The 15,723-nt window shown below is 43.2% G+C and overlaps 1 protein-coding gene across 1 annotated transcript in view; it reads right to left on the reverse strand.

The window, feature by feature from the left end:
- Positions 1 to 15,723, reverse strand: part of LOC133378773 (uncharacterized) — a 196,288-nt gene that overhangs the window by 111,516 nt on the left and 69,049 nt on the right. Inside the window, exons 16-17 of the mRNA XM_061613399.1 lie at positions 15,451 to 15,594; positions 7,088 to 7,257 (exon numbers count right to left, since the gene is read on the reverse strand). Coding sequence (XP_061469383.1) covers positions 7,088 to 7,257; positions 15,451 to 15,594 — 314 coding nt within the window. The remainder of the gene's footprint in view (positions 1 to 7,087; positions 7,258 to 15,450; positions 15,595 to 15,723) is intronic.

Here is a 15,723-nt window from a genome sequence, read left to right on the forward strand (position 1 = left end):
ACTCCACAACGGAGAGTCCAGGGTGTCGAGCAGTGTTCCCCAAGCACTACCTTGCTGCTATTCGTTAGCAAACTATATACAAACACCCATACAGATTCAGAGACAAGTAAACTGAACATTAACTACAAATAAATAACTTAAACAAACAGATAGATAAGGATATAACTTGGCCAGACTGAAGAGCAAGGTGAAAATCAGTACTGCTCAAGCCAGGCAGGAAAATGAACTAGCAGTATGTGGGAGGGGATGCATTAACGGTCTGTTTGGAGTGTTAACTCTTTCCTGCCTCAAGCACTAGCAAGGAAGACAATACCCACTTGGCGGTGTCCTGGTGGAAAATTATATTTCTCTCATTATTCATTCTAGAAATCTGTGTCAAATTTATTTTTATTAATTTCAAAGCCTCTTTATTGGTCAATGTCATATGATGATGAAGACAGCCTTTTGGGTTTCAAACTGGAAGTTATGTTCTATTTCTATTTTGGGTGCATTAACAGTTGGATCTGAAACTGCAGTTTGATATAAAATCAGACTGATTACAATATATTGCTACTTAAGCAATGACTCTAGCTGTTGGAAAAAACAAACTTGGCCTGCCTAAGATGCATATTTTCACCCTGCTGTGCTTAAACTACTCCACTTAAGGAAAGGTGGGCATGGTCGATAAAAAATATAGAGCACACCTAGAATTTTGCTACAATATATATTTCACCTCCCAATCTTCATCTTGTGCAAACTGATACATCCCTCATGTTCATTGGAAACTATTCTGCAGAACAGTCAATGCCATTATTCCACAATTGTTTTTGGAGCTTTTTTTTTAGTGTTGCAAAGTGTTGCTGTACTTCACATATTCACAGAAACAGAAGCAAAAGAGAATGATTTATTATAGGAAACTTCACTAAAATTGCAAAGTAAATCAAACATTGCTTGCTTTCAAACATCTCTCAAGAAACATCTACCTACGGAACTCCCTGAAAACATTGAGGAACACTGGATTAAACTGAAGACTTCCATTATTGCAGCATGTGAACAAACTATTGGATACCAAACTAAGAAACATCAGGACTGGTTTGATGAGAATGATAGTGAGATTGAACATATCATTGACAAGAAAAGGAAAGGCTTCCAGATATAGCAAAAAGACATTAACTGTGCTGCTAAGAAAAACATCTATGCCAGTGCAAAGGCTGAGATCCAAAGAAGAACTAGAGAACTTAAGAACGCCTGATAGATAAAGAAAGCTCAAGAAATCCAGCATTTTGCAGATGCTCATGATGCACGGGGCTTTTTTAATGCCACAAAGGCCATCTACAGACCAACAAATTATGGTACAAATCCCTTACGTTCAATAGATGGTACCAAACTTCTAAAGGACAAAGAGTCTATTGCACTGCATTGGAAAGAGCATTACCACAACCTCCTTAATTGTAAATCTATTGTGGCTGATGAGGTCTTCTCGCAAATCCCGCAACAACAAATTAGAAATGAGCTTGCGGTATCCCCTAATTTGGATAAAATCAGTAAAGCCATTAATCAAATGAAGAATAACAAAGCTAGTGGTGCTGATGGGATTCCTGCTGAAGACTTTAAAGAAGGTGGGTCTGAATTTACACAATAACTTCATAAGCTCATTGGAAAAATCTGGATAAGGGAGGAGATCCCGAAAGACTTTAGAAATGCCATAATTATCATTCTTTTCAAGAAGGGTGAGAGAACAGATTGTGGGAACTACCGAGGCATTTCTATTCTAGCTACTGCAGGTAAAATCCTTGCAAGGTTCCTCGCAAATCGCCTCCTACCTATCTCAGAAGACATCCTCCCTGAATCCCAAAATGGTTTCTGCCCTTCCAGGGGGACAGTGGACATGATCTTCACTGCATGACAGCTTCAAGAAAAATGCAGGAAGCAAAACCGACCTCTGTTTATGGCGTTTATTGGTCTGACTAAGGCCTTTGATACTGTAAATCGAACTGCTCTCTGGACCATCCTTCTGAAAATTGGATGCCCTGATAAATTTGTGAATATTTTGCAACTCCTCCATGACAACATGACAGCGACAATTTTGGATAACAATGGTTCTCAAAGTGATCCATTCAAAGTGGGATCAGGCGTCAAACAGGGATGTGTCACTGCTCCAACCTTATTTGCTATTTTCATCGCCATGATTCTACACCTTATTGAGGGGAAACTTCCCACTGGCGTGGAAAGCACATATTGAACAGATGGAGAGCTTTTTAATCTCAGTAGGCTGAAAGCAAAAAGTAAGGTAATTACAACCTCTGTCATAGAACTTCAATATGCCGATGATAATATAGGCTCTGCACATTCAGAGGAAGATCTTCAAACTATCCTAAATGTCTTTGCAGAAGCATATGAAAAGCTTGGCCTCTCACTTAACATCAAAAAAACCAAAGTGCTTCATCAGCAAGTGCGAACCAATCCCTCTGTAGCACCATCAATCCAGCTTAATGGTGCAATGCTGGAGAATGTCAATCTCTTTTCTTATTTTGGCAGCCATCTCTCTGTAAAAGCTGACATCGACGCTGAAATTCAGCATCATCTGAGCTCTGCGAGTGCTGCATTCTCCCAAATGAAGTGTAGAGTGTTTGAGGATCGTGACATTCGCAGGAACATCAAAATTTATTTATTTATTTATTTATTTATTTATTTATTTATTTGCCAATTTGTAACCCGCTTTCGTTCACAGAATTCAAAGCGGCGAACAACAGTATAGTCTCATACAATGTAAATAAACTCATAAAATCAGTTAACATATCCATTAAAAATCAATTAAGTTTAAAATGCTTATTTACAAAGCCATTGTACTACCGACCTCACTGTATGCCTGTGAAACATGGACCATCTATAAATGCCACTCCCAACTTCTTGAAAGATTCCACCAACGCTGACTCCAGAAAATTCTGCAAATTACTTGGGAAGATAGGCGGACCAATGTTAGCATATTGGAAGAAGCAAAGACCACCAATGTTGAAACCATGGTCCTTCAACATCAACTTCGCTGGATGGGCCATGTTGTTCGAATGCCTGATCACCATCTGTCCGGTTCAGAGCGAGAACCACCGGAGACGAGGGTGCAATCAATTCTTGTTTTATTAAAGTAATGGATACATCAAAGGCTGTGCACCTCATAGAAACCTCTATGCTAACTCACTACAATTCCTAACTGCACTCTAGACATGCTCTGCAACTTGTGAGGAAAGTTGACTCAGCGCCTACTTCTGGGTGCGGTAGCCTCAAATAAGAGAGGTCTTAGGGTGTAACCTCTCACTCCATCGCACAAACGCCTCCTTCTGCCCTGTCCGCTTCTCCCGACGTCGTGAGCGCGGTGAGGGGGGAGTGGGCCTCCAAGGGCTCATCGGAAAGCACAGGTTCCTGATCGGCAGGCGGGAAAGCGGAGGGCGGGGAAGCGTCGGGCGTTTCTAAGATACTGCTTGGTGAAGGAGGAGTGTCTGCTCTCTCAGGAGCATCCCCCAACAGTCCCGTGGGAGTGCTGGGGGGCTGAGCGCTGTCCCATTGAGGGGCAGGACCAGCCATGGGAACTGGCGGGGTGGGCGACTCGCTCTCTTCCCCAAGGTCGGGGTTAGACTCAACAACAGCTGGATCGTCCATGCTCCCTAACGGCTGAGGCTTTTGAAACTCATGCCTTCCCCCTCCTTCCTTGGGAAGAAGGCTGGGTCCGCCACCCCTGGGCTCAACACCATCTTCCAAAGCAGCTACTTTACTCCCAACTTAAGGATGGAAAACGGAATATCAGTGGACAGCAAAAGAGGTTTTAAGATGTTCTCAAAGCCAATCTAAAAAAATGTAACATAAGGATCGAGAACTGGGAAGCCTTCGCCCATGAGCGTCCCAACTGGAGGTCGGCTGTTATCAAAGGTGCTATGGACTTTGAAGAAGCACAAGTACAGGGCAAAAGGGACAAATGAGCTAAGCGGAAGGCACGTGAAGCAAATCCTCATCATGATCATCATCCATCTGGAAACCTATGTCCTCACTGTGGGAGGATGTGTGGATCCAGAATTGACCTGCACAGTCACTTATGGACCCACCGTTAAAGTCCTTATCTTGGAAGACAATCTTACTCGGTCACGAGTGATCGCCAATGAATGAATGAATACCATTGTACTTGAAATTAACTATACAGTTATTTCTTCTGCCAAACGAGAGGCTTAGTGACATAATTTTTGGTATAACACAAGTTGTAAAGTTAACTGTGGAGCCTACAACCTGACTAAATTACTGATGTTGGCTAATTCTGCATGCAGGCTGCTTCTCTTTTGGTCATTCACACTCATTCATGGGTTCCTTCTGGGAGGAAGGCAGAATATAAATTAAATACATAAATTTCATATGCAAAGAATCACACACACAACCGTCCTGCCAAATTGATCTTGGTCAGATAAGAACACTTTCTCCCCCCCTTTTTTTATTCCCCCCCTAACAATCCTTGTGTTGTTGTTTTTTAGAATAAAAAAATAACAATCATTTACAGCCATCATCACCTCAGCATGACAGAGGACTTAGAGAATATATAAAAAATCTTTTTCTTCTCTCTGTCTGTCAGGAAAAAAATACAAGAGTCTAAAGAAGTTAACAAAGGAATAAAAATGGAACATAAGCAGTTTAACAATTAGAACTGTAACCAACATAGTAATCCATAGATTTCAGTTGCTTTAAAGAAAATTTAAAATGGTATTGGGACTGAGAATACACAAATGAGTGGAAAAGAGGGAAGTCCATGCCTGGGCCTTCTTTATTCATATTTGACATCTCTACTATCAGCCCAGCTACAGACAGCAAGACACTATTTGGGATAGCTGTCAGGGTCTGTTACACTGCCATGCACAGTTGCCCCAATCCACTGCACCAATAGTTCTCCACTTCCACCGTTCTCTTTACCTACGTATGGTTACTAGTTTAACCCAACCCCGTCACCTCTCTCTTCCCTAGTTTTGCCACCTGTGAGTGTGCCCTAATTCCCTTGCTTCAGATGAACTTGAATGAACTGGATATATGACCAGAAAAAGAATGTGTGAGTGGTAGGGTTTCTAACAGTGGATTATTGGGGGGGGGGAGGTGAAAATGGGTCACCAAGTGGCAATGAGAAAACTGAGCAATTACTTTAATTATGCAAATCAATGGTGTGTATGTGTGTGCGCATGTGCAAACCTGCATGTTTATGTGTGTGTCCTTAGTCTCCATGCTTAATTAACTATGAATGCACCATTTCTGAGTTTAAAACTTTTTTTCCTTTTTCTGGTCAAGACCAATTATTAGTAGCAGAAGGAGACCTACAATTAAATGGCACTATTTACACTATCGGTTCTACATCTGGAGTACAGAAAAATCTTTTTAAGAACACTGTAGGGGTTAAACCCCCAAGAACAGCCTCGGTGGCTTTTTATTTTGTTTATTTATATTTATAAGAATATTATAAATCTCCAACTGATAAAAAATATCAAAATGGTGAACAATAAAATCATGAAAACATCACTGAATTACAAAATAATGGAACACAGAACAAATGACCAACACTGAATCAAATAATTCTCTTAAAATGTTTTTCAAAACAAGTAAGTTTACAGTGGGCAATGAAATATTAGGATACTAAATTTCTGTGTGATTTCAGTAGGAACAGTGTTCCAAATAACTTGTCCACTAAAAGCTTTGGTCTGTGTAGAAAATAAACAAATATGAGATAACATTGGGACAGTCAGGAGGGTTTCTCCAGATGATCTGGCTGTTGTACAGGGGACAATTTGGTCCTTCAGATCACCTTATCCTAGGCCATTTAGGGCATTATGCACTAAAAAGTAGTATCTTGAACTTAGGTTGATAATGTACTATTAGCCAGTGCAGAGCTCTCATCACTGTCGTAATATGCTGATACAGTGCGATTCCACTTCTCAGACAACTGTTGTCTTTCAAAGTATCTCACATCAATTAAAAAAAAAAGACAGGCACTGCCATTAGACTTACAAAGACACACAAGGGAAAGGGAAAGGAGAAAGATCAGTTCTTTAAATCATAAACCAAGTGGTGAGCTATAAGCAGACACTTATATTCAATTGGGCCTGCCCCGCTAAACCTCTCTTGCTGGTGTTATTGCTTGAAATGCAGTTGATGGTTCTTGTTCCTTTGTGTGATGCCATAGAGCCCTATCCTCTTACCTCTACAGTCCAAGGAAACCAGCAGTTGGATCAGCAGAGTGTTCTTTCCATAAAGGATGCAGGGAAGCAAGCTCCCTGAGCTGCTCCTTCTCTGGCCAATGAATGGGGTCTCACCCTTGTTGTGAGGGTCTTTCTGGGAGGCAGGTGGAGCAGCCTTCCAGTGGCCCTTTGTCCACTGGTCAACAGCAGAGACCAGAGTGTGCTGCCCTTCAGCTCTGCCCACAATTCAACACTGGCAACAAAATTCTTCAGGCCAGCAAAGCATCATAAATGACTAGGTAAGAGCAGACAAGACTGAACTAAATGTGTTGTACAGTATAAGACAAGAAGAGAGAATGTGTGCTCCTGACTATGGTGTATGTTGGTGGCAGCAAGGACCAGTAAAACTAATGTTCCTGTTTGCAATTCGGTTCTGATCATAAGCAGGCTAGTAACTTGTAGGCTTATTTACAGGGTTGAGGTAACATGTTATCTCAGCATTCCGCATTTAGGGCCATATATGCAATGCTTCCCTCTTAGAAAAAATGATAGGGGAGAGTTGAATACATGGATCAAGACTTCATGCACAGCATCCAGGTGAATATTATTATTATTATTGCCTTATATGTGTGACAGGGAGAGGGGCATACACTTCACAGTGTGGACTGGTATGAATAAGCCTTCTCAAGTCTTGCCATTTAAAAATGGTATTTGAGGTTCTGGTGATTCTTACAGCAATTCTTGGCAACAGCATCACAAAGAAACCCTGTCAACTTGGAAAGCCTAATATAAAAACATATAAACAATTTCTACTGTATAATGAGTATAGTATTAATGAAAAAGTACGACATTCTTCTGCACAGGTGCTAAAGTTTTAGGAGTCTTGGAAATTAAGCCAAAAGTAATTATCATACCAGATCATCTTGGTCTTCAATCCATAGAAGTTCAGCAGCCCTAAACCGACTGCAGGAAGAATTGGCTTCTTTCCAGGGTTTTTTAGCACTGGCACTGATTGAGTAATAGTAACAGTGTCTGTTCCAGTAGCGCCATTTATCCTTATCTGGACATCTTTGGCTGACAGTGCCTTCAAAAACAAATGCACAATAAACCACTAAGCACTCAAGTCAAAACATACATTTACTCTTTGCAAACAGAGACCTTCCATTCTTAAGAAGTTCACTCTCTTCGTTTCAACCCAAAATGTTGAAAAAGCCTACAGAATAGCCCTGACAGAGGGAACTGAATCCATGGGGGACAGTCTAATAGGTTTTTTTTGTGGACAAACTAATCAAAGTATATGAAAACAGGATTTTACAGGTTAAACCAGGGGTAGCCAATGTGGTGCCCACCAGATGTTGCAAGACTCGAACTTCCATCAGCTTCAGCCAGCATGACCAGTGGTCATAGATTACGGGAGCTGGGAGTCCAACATCATCTGGAAAACACAATTGGCTAATTTAAAGATTCACATGTACACCAGCTGAGTAACTATGATGTCTATAACTCAGCTAAACTCTGAACATATTTGCTAAAGTACAATGACATCTCCACAAGATCATTCAAAGCAGACCTCACTCACATTTTAGCCTTTCCACAAGTTCCTTGTTCGCTAATAGTAACTGCACATTATATTTAACAGATGGTGGTGGGCGGGGAGGAGCAGCTGTGCTACCATTCACACACATAACATTTTTTCTAACAAAAGCAAACTGGACTGATCTTCAGTGCAGGCAACATGTAAGTGCATTCTCCAGACATAAAGTACTAGATAATAAGCTAACTATGCTCAAAAGTGTGAGCAGTTGAGGACACAATTGTTAGATACTTTAGTAAGTGCAGTAAAATGTATCAAAGATCTGGAATGCAAACGAGATGGAACCAAGAAAATTATTGGCTGTACACATTTTAATTTTTAAAAATCTACATTAGGACATCAAAGATAACAATGGTGAATCCATCAGTGGCTGTTTCCTGAAATGTCGTTCCTATTAAGGAGCGTATTTGCCGCCGCCATTATTATAGGGAGGACTCGTGTATGATTGCGTTAATCAAGTTAGGAGCCACGTGAGATCGTTTATCCAATTGGGAAGGGTGTTGGAGCAGCATATAAAAGGCTGCTCCTTCCTTCCCGCTCTTGCCTTTTTTGCCTCGCGGCACGCGCTGTTTGATCTAGCTTCCTGCGGCTCCATTGGCGTATCGCTGTTATCGTTCTTCTCATTCTAAGTTTTATAAATTGGTTTTCCTTCTTTTTATTGCCTGAACCTTTCCACTGCGTTTTAGCGTTCCCCGCCGATCAGCTGGGCGGCGGGCTTTGCCCGCGTGCCCAGCGGCTTCCCGTTTGTTCCTCTATTGCGTTTAAAGCCTTACTTTCTTTATTTGCCTTTTAGGTTTGGTCTTGTGAATTTCTGTTGGTGGATTATTTGTTTCCATGTTAATTGTGAATTAATTCCTTTCCACGTGTCCTAGCTTTTGTTTTTGTTCGACCCCCCCCTTTTATTTTTTCTCCTTATTTTTGTTTTCCTTCTGCGTAAAAGTAGCTTCGTTGTTTGTGTGCTGGTTGTCATTTAATTCATTTTAGAGCATTCTCTATATAAAGCAATTGTTTTTCTTATTAAATTGATTGTTCTGTGTGGAGTTGTTGAATCCATTTATCTGCTTGTTTCAATTAAATTTAATTGTTTAGAATTCATCCCACCTCCCCCTCCCCTTTTCCTTCCCCCCCCATAGTTTATAAAATAATAGTATTAATTGTAACAATTAATTTAGAATACTAAATAATATATTAAAATAAATAAATAAATAAAAATTATCAGTAAATAAAAATAATATAAAATACAATAAATTAAATATTTCCAATTTTCTGTTTTAATTTTGTATCTGGCATTTTGTCTGTGTCAGTTAATTCAGAATTTTAGTGTATCAAAATATTGCTGGTGTTTATAAATTTTGTTGATTGTGTACTTGTTTTTTCTGGTTTCTCACAATGCCGCCCAAGAAGGTGCAACAGAAGAAAGGGGTTCGGGTGCTGAAGCAGGCCACAAAGCGCCCTCCATCACTGCAGACTCAATCTTCTGATGAAGAGGAGGATTTGGGGACCATCCGTGCCTTGGTGGCTAGAGTTGAGGCGTTGGAAAAGGAACACAGGCAGCCTATGGATGTCGAAGCGGGTCCCAGTTCCAGACCTACAGGTAAAAAATCTGCTAGGTTGGCTTCCAGGATGCCTAAATCCCATATTCTCGCTGATTTAGTTTCTAGGGTTGGTGTGCTGGAAGCTGCTACGTCCATTGAGGAGCCTTCAGGGCATACACCTCAAGCTGGTTTGCCTGCAGTGCCTTCCACGGCTCTTGCCTCGCCTGTGGCAGAGCATCAGCAAGTTCCGTTGCCTGTTCCTCCAGTGTCTGCCACGTTCACTCCGGGGGCTCCAGGGTTCACCATGCCGCAGGTCGTTGCTTCTCCTGCAGCTTATACAGGTGAGCAACAATTACACCCTCATACTACACAAGTACATGCTTCTAGTGCCTTTACTCGTGATCCCTCAGGGACAAGTCCTCACGTGCTGGGCGATCCTATGCACCCAGCGGTGTTCATGGGAGGGGTGTTGGTGCCTCAGCACCCACAGCTCCCTTGGCCGGCTGCTGCAGTGTCTCCTTGGCAGCCATCTTCTGATTCTTCTTCTCTGGCGCCTGCTTATTTGCCCCTTCCCCAAGGAGTTTATCCACAGGGCGATACATCGCTTCCTTTGGGGGACCATTTATTGTTAGGAACTAAAGAAAAAAATTGGCGCGGAGAGTACATCGATTTGTTTTCTCTCCTGTTTCGCGAAAATGAAACAAAGCCTAAGGACGGTCAAGAGGGTAAGGAGCGTGAGGCTGCTATTAAACGGAAGGTTGATCGGGTGTGGCCTAATTGGTTGAACGTCTATACTATTTATATGGGCATTATAACTCAGGCCTATCCGACTAGGGCTTTGTCTATGATAAAATATCAGGACATTGTTCATCGCGCCTTCCGGGAATTTTCTGGCACCGCTTGGCTCCGGTATGATGAGAATTTCAGGCAGAGGGCGGCATTAGATCCCACCCTTCGTTGGGATATCGAGCATGCTGGTCTTTGGCTGCGATCCATGACTCCCGCTCGGCCCACTCTGGGCGATAGGGCCGATAGCGGGCATTTGCTAGCACGAGCGCAGACTTCCGCCTCTGGCTCCAGCCAAGGCAGGCATTGGGTTCAATCCCAGCAAGTCTGCTGGACATTCAATAGCACTGGCAGATGACTTAGACGCCCCTGTAGGTTCAGACATGTCTGTGCCCTGTGCGGTGGCACCCACCCCAGTTCCTCATGCCAGTGGGCACGCACGGCTCGTCAGGGCACAGGGGAGCATCAACAGCCCAAACGGGGTGCTGGCAACAGCGGTGGTACGTCGCAAGGCCAGTAGCCCGGTCAAGCTGGCTCCTTTGGCTAAGCTGTTAGAGTCTTATCCCAACAGGCAGGCTGCTAGTTTCATACTTCAGGGTTTTACTGTTGGTTTCCGTATCCCCTTTGAGGGTCCTAGGATCGCTACATCAGTTAATCAGCCCTCTCTTCGTAATTTGGCGCCTGTTGTGTTGGCTAAGCTTAATAAGGAGATAATTGCCGACCGTATATCAGGCCCCTTTCCCTGTCCTCCTATGGAAAATTTGCGGATTTCTCCGCTAGGTATTGTGCCTAAGAAGCAAGTTGGTGAATACCGGCTTATTCATAATTTATCATACCCGAAAGGTGCATCTGTTAATGATGGCATTTTGCCGTTACATGCATCAGTTAAATATACTTCTTTTGATGAGGCAGTGAGAGTAGTTAGGAGGGCTGGCAGGGGTGCTTTAATGGCTAAGTTTGATATAAAATCCGCTTTTCGCCTCCTGCCTGTGCACCCTGATGATGTCGATTTACTGGGTTTTACATTTCAAGGCCAGTTTTATGTAGATAGGGCCATGCCAATGGGTTGTTCCGTGTCTTGTGCCCCTTTTGAAGCATTCAGCACGTTTCTTGAATGGGCACTGCAGAGGAGAGCCTCCTCCTCCTTCTCTGCTCATTATCTTGATGAATTTTTATTTGTTGGGCCGGCTGAGTCTTCTCACTGCCTCCATCTGATGCAATCCTTTACCTCTTTAACTGAGGAATTGGGTGTCCCGTTAGCTCCTGAAAAGTCAGAGGGCCCTGCTACTTCCCTTATTTTCTTAGGGATCCAGTTGGATACGGTAGCTCAGTCTTCACGTTTGCCGCTTGATAAGTTGGTTGCACTGCGCCAACTGCTTCGATCCATTCTTGGGTTTAGGAAAATAACATTGGCTCGGCTACAGGAGCTTGTTGGTCATTTAGTTTTTGCTTCTAAAGTCATTTCCTCCGGTCGTGCATTCCTCAGGCGTTTACGTGACGCCATGAAGGGTGTTCACTCTCGTTTTCATTTCATTAGGATCACAGCAGGAATGAGAGCGGATATGCACATGTGGCTTGAATTCCTGACGGAATTCAATGGCCTTTCCTTTTGGCGGGAGGAATTGTTCTTGGAAGCAGAATTGCAGGTGCATTCTGACGCTGCTGGCGGCATTGGTTTTGGAGTAAAATTTAGATCCCAGTGGTGCGCTGAGCAGTGGCCTGCCAGTTGGCGAGTTAACGGAATTACTTCCGATTTGACATTTTTGGAATTTTTTCCAATAGTAGTGGCAGTTCATATTTGGCCCTTGGAATTTCAGAATCACACAGTGCGCTTCTGGTGTGATAATTGGTCCACTGTTTGCGTTATTAATGCCCAAACTTCCAGGTCTCCTCGTGTTATGCGCTTAGTGCGTGCCTTTGTCTTGCAATGTTTGCGCTTTAATATTTTATTCCTGGCCAGGCATGTTCCAGGTTTACTAAATTCCGTTGCTGATGCCCTTTCCCGCTTACAGATGGCGCGTTTTCGGGAGCTTGCACCTGGAGCAGTACTGGATCCTGTACCAATCCCACCTTTCCTGTGGAACCTTGGCAACTAGAAGTTGGGGTTGCGAGTAATGCTGCTCTTGCTCCCAGTACTCAAAATGCGTATGAGCGTTCATTCGCTAAGTTCCAGACTTTTCGCATCAGCAAGGAGTTGCATTTGGCGTGGCCTATTCCAGTGGACCATCTATTGCAGTTTATGATATTTCTAAAAGGGCTAAACAATTCTGTTTCCACTATTGCAGGTCACCTCTCGGAGCTGGCCTTTATATCTAAGGCACGGGGGCTGCCGGATCATTCTGTAGATTTTAGGGTCAGAAAGGTCCTTGAGGGTTGGTCGTGTTCCGCTCCCAGGGCCGCTGACCGGAGGAGGCCAATCACGCCCGATGTTCTACTCCAGATCCTGGCATTGTCTAATTCATTATGCTCATCTTTGTATGAGTCGCACCTGTTCGCCGCAGTAAATCTGACGATGTTTTACGGTGCTTTTCGCCCTAGTGAAGTATTGGCCCCCTCTTAGCGCGATGTGTCCTATCGAGCCTTATGCTTCGGCGATTGCACATTAGGTGCAGATATAGTCAGGTTTTCCCTACATGTTTCTAAGACCGATCAAAAAGGCCGAGGCTGTAATGTGTTTTTACGCAGTTGCCAGGTCTCAGAATTGTGCCCTGTGGCTGCAATGCAGCAATTCCTATCTATCCGGCCAGCGGGCCAGCGTTATCTGTTCATACATGCTGATGGTTCTGCCCTGACTCAATTTCAATTTTGGGCCGTTGTTCGGCGGGCCTTCGTTGGCCAGTGGTTGCGATGCTGGAGTCTATGGGCTACATTTCTTCCGGATTGGTGCGGCTGTGGCCGCGGCCCTCGTGGGCATGAGCGTTTGCGATATACAGGTGATTGGAAGATGGTGTTCCGCTGCATTTAAATCTTATGTCAGGTTTTAATAACAGGATTTTGTTTTTTGTTTTCCCTAGGTTTGCTAAGCCTCCCAATTCCTGTGAGGATCGTCTTGTGTGGCCACTCAATTTTGTTTTGGGCTCTTCGGTGGGCATCTTCGTCTGCTCCTGGGACTCAACTGCAGCTTTCTTCCACAGCTACAGTTCGTTGGGTAGCCCGGAGGGGCATGTTATGGGATGCGTTTTTACCTTCTGTGTGCCGTATTATGTCTTCGGCTGATCGGCCACATATATTGTTGATTCATTTGGGGGAAAATGATTTGGTGCAGCGTCCCGGAGTGGACCTGCTGCTCAAGGTTACGCGCGATCTCAAGTGGCTTATTAGTTTATATCCCCAACTTATAATTGTGTGGTCAGATATGCTAGTCAGAAGAGTGTGGAGGGGTGCTGTTCATCCCAATAAGATCGACAGATCCAGGAGATGGGTGAATAGGAAGATTAGGGCTCTGGTCCTGTCGCTTGGTGGGGCATTCATTTCCCATAATGGGATTAGGTTCCATGCCCCACATTTGTTTCGTGGGGATGGGGTTCATCTTTCTGAGCAAGGGTGTGATTTGTTTTTGGAGGATCTTATGAAGGGTTTAAGGGTTTTGTTATCCTCATTGGGTTGAGGGGAACAAGCTTTAGCTGATCCCCTCTTGTGGCATAGAATTCAGGCAGGTGAGGTATATGGGGATTATATTTAGGTGGTTAAGGCATCCTGAAAAAGGGGCACTCCCCAGGGAACCATCAGGGCTTCATGTCTGGTGGGGATCTGGATAGTGTCCTTGTGGGACTGGCTTGCACATCATGGTGAACGCCTGTACGGCGGGGCCAAGGTGTGGAGGTTGGAACCACGCACCTGGCTCCAAGAGCAAGGAGGGGGGATTTCACCCACGTCCTTGACTCTGGAGTTATGCAATGATGTGAATCAATGCCTTTAGAAGGTGGGAGCGTAGTCCCACGTAGTTAGGTTTAGCCTCACCTGCCCGAAGTACTTATATTTGAATGATTGGCTGTCTTGTTTTGGATTTAGTATGTTATATTTAATAAATATAACATTATTCCAATCTTGTGTCACGAGTCTTCCTTGTGTGGTGGCAAAGGAGCTAAACATCTTCAGTTTTCAAAAATGCTCATGCAAGAGAAGGAGGATAAGGCCTGGATGCAGCTCCTTTAAAAAAAAAAAAACGCCGCAACAACCTGCTAAAGGATCCACCAGAGCAACTGCCTGCTCTCCCATGGTAAGCTTTTCTTCCTTGGGGATCAATACCGGCTGGCAGGTGAAGGGAGGAATTGGATTGTGCAGGCCAAACAACAAAGCCCTTCTTTAGGTGTTTCAATGAGTCTACTCCTAGTTCATTCTCAGAGCAAGCAGCCTTCTGTTCACCTATTCCTAAAGATGGCATCTTCCTGGTAAGATACTTGTTTCACCAGAGTGAAACAACAGTGGGAACTCAATAATAATCTCTTGCTACTCAGGTTGTCCTCATCACACACACCAAAGTTATTTCCTAAGAACATGAAGCAAATTGGACCACATACATACCTACAACCTCTGTATAAACACTTTAAAACATTTTTTGCACAGCTTTGGCACTTTCAGACTTAGCATTAGACTAGTTTCAATTAGTGGATAAACAAAACCTCACTAGCTCACAATTTTTATTTCAAACACAAATAGAGCATTACAAACCCTCAAACTCTTTGCTGGTTCAGATTTCAATTCAAGTCACAGAAGAACATGACTCTCCCCTCTCACATATCTACCCGTTTGCCTCCAACCTCCATTCTACACACCACCAAGGCAGGAGGAAGATTCTCATACTACGATCTTTCAGCAAAACTACAGCAATGAGCCAGGCATTACAAGAGCTAGAAAATATAGTTCTCTAAACTGGGAAAGCTACATTTTCCAGAGCACTGTGGATCTGGTAATAATTAGCTCAAATTCAGATTGGGGAGGTGGGGGGTAGGAATAGCTCCAAACCAAGCCAAAGAGAACTAGGGGTGTGTCCATCACTAATTTCCACAACCATCACGACAGAGACCTGTATCAGATCTACAAACATATATTTATTCTGTTTGTTGGCTTTCCCTCCTAATTTGTGTAAGATATGAAAATTGTCCAATGTGTGTAATCACCTCCGAAAGGATCAACTGACATATGGTCCTAGACCCATTCAAAGGATTTTATAGTGAGCCTGAGTTTCTGAACTGAGCTAAGTCACTACAGGACAAAACATGCCAGGACACATGGGGAAAACAATGTTCTGTTTAATTTTTATTATAAAGATCCTGCAAACCGAGAAACATTTAGGGACATTTTAAAGACCCATTTCAGTCACTGAACAAAATCAGCAATAAACTTTTTTAAAACAACTTACTTTCTGAACAACTCTCTATAGAGGTTGTGTCTCTGCAGAAGGTTTTCTCATCACAGAAACCAGTTAACATGTTACAGAGTGCATTATCTCTGCATATTGGACATTCTTTCCCACATACATACCCATGATGTCCTGGTGAACAACCTGGAGTTCAGAGAATTAAAATAAAATTTTAGTATCAAAACAGGCTTGGATATCTATGTAGGTGATAAAAATATTCCAAGCTACAAATTCATAGGCAGACATATAGAAATTCTAAATTCAGTATTTTAC

Source organism: Rhineura floridana, chromosome 3, assembly GCF_030035675.1.
Source record: "Rhineura floridana isolate rRhiFlo1 chromosome 3, rRhiFlo1.hap2, whole genome shotgun sequence".
Taxonomy (NCBI): Eukaryota; Metazoa; Chordata; class Lepidosauria; order Squamata; family Rhineuridae; genus Rhineura; species Rhineura floridana.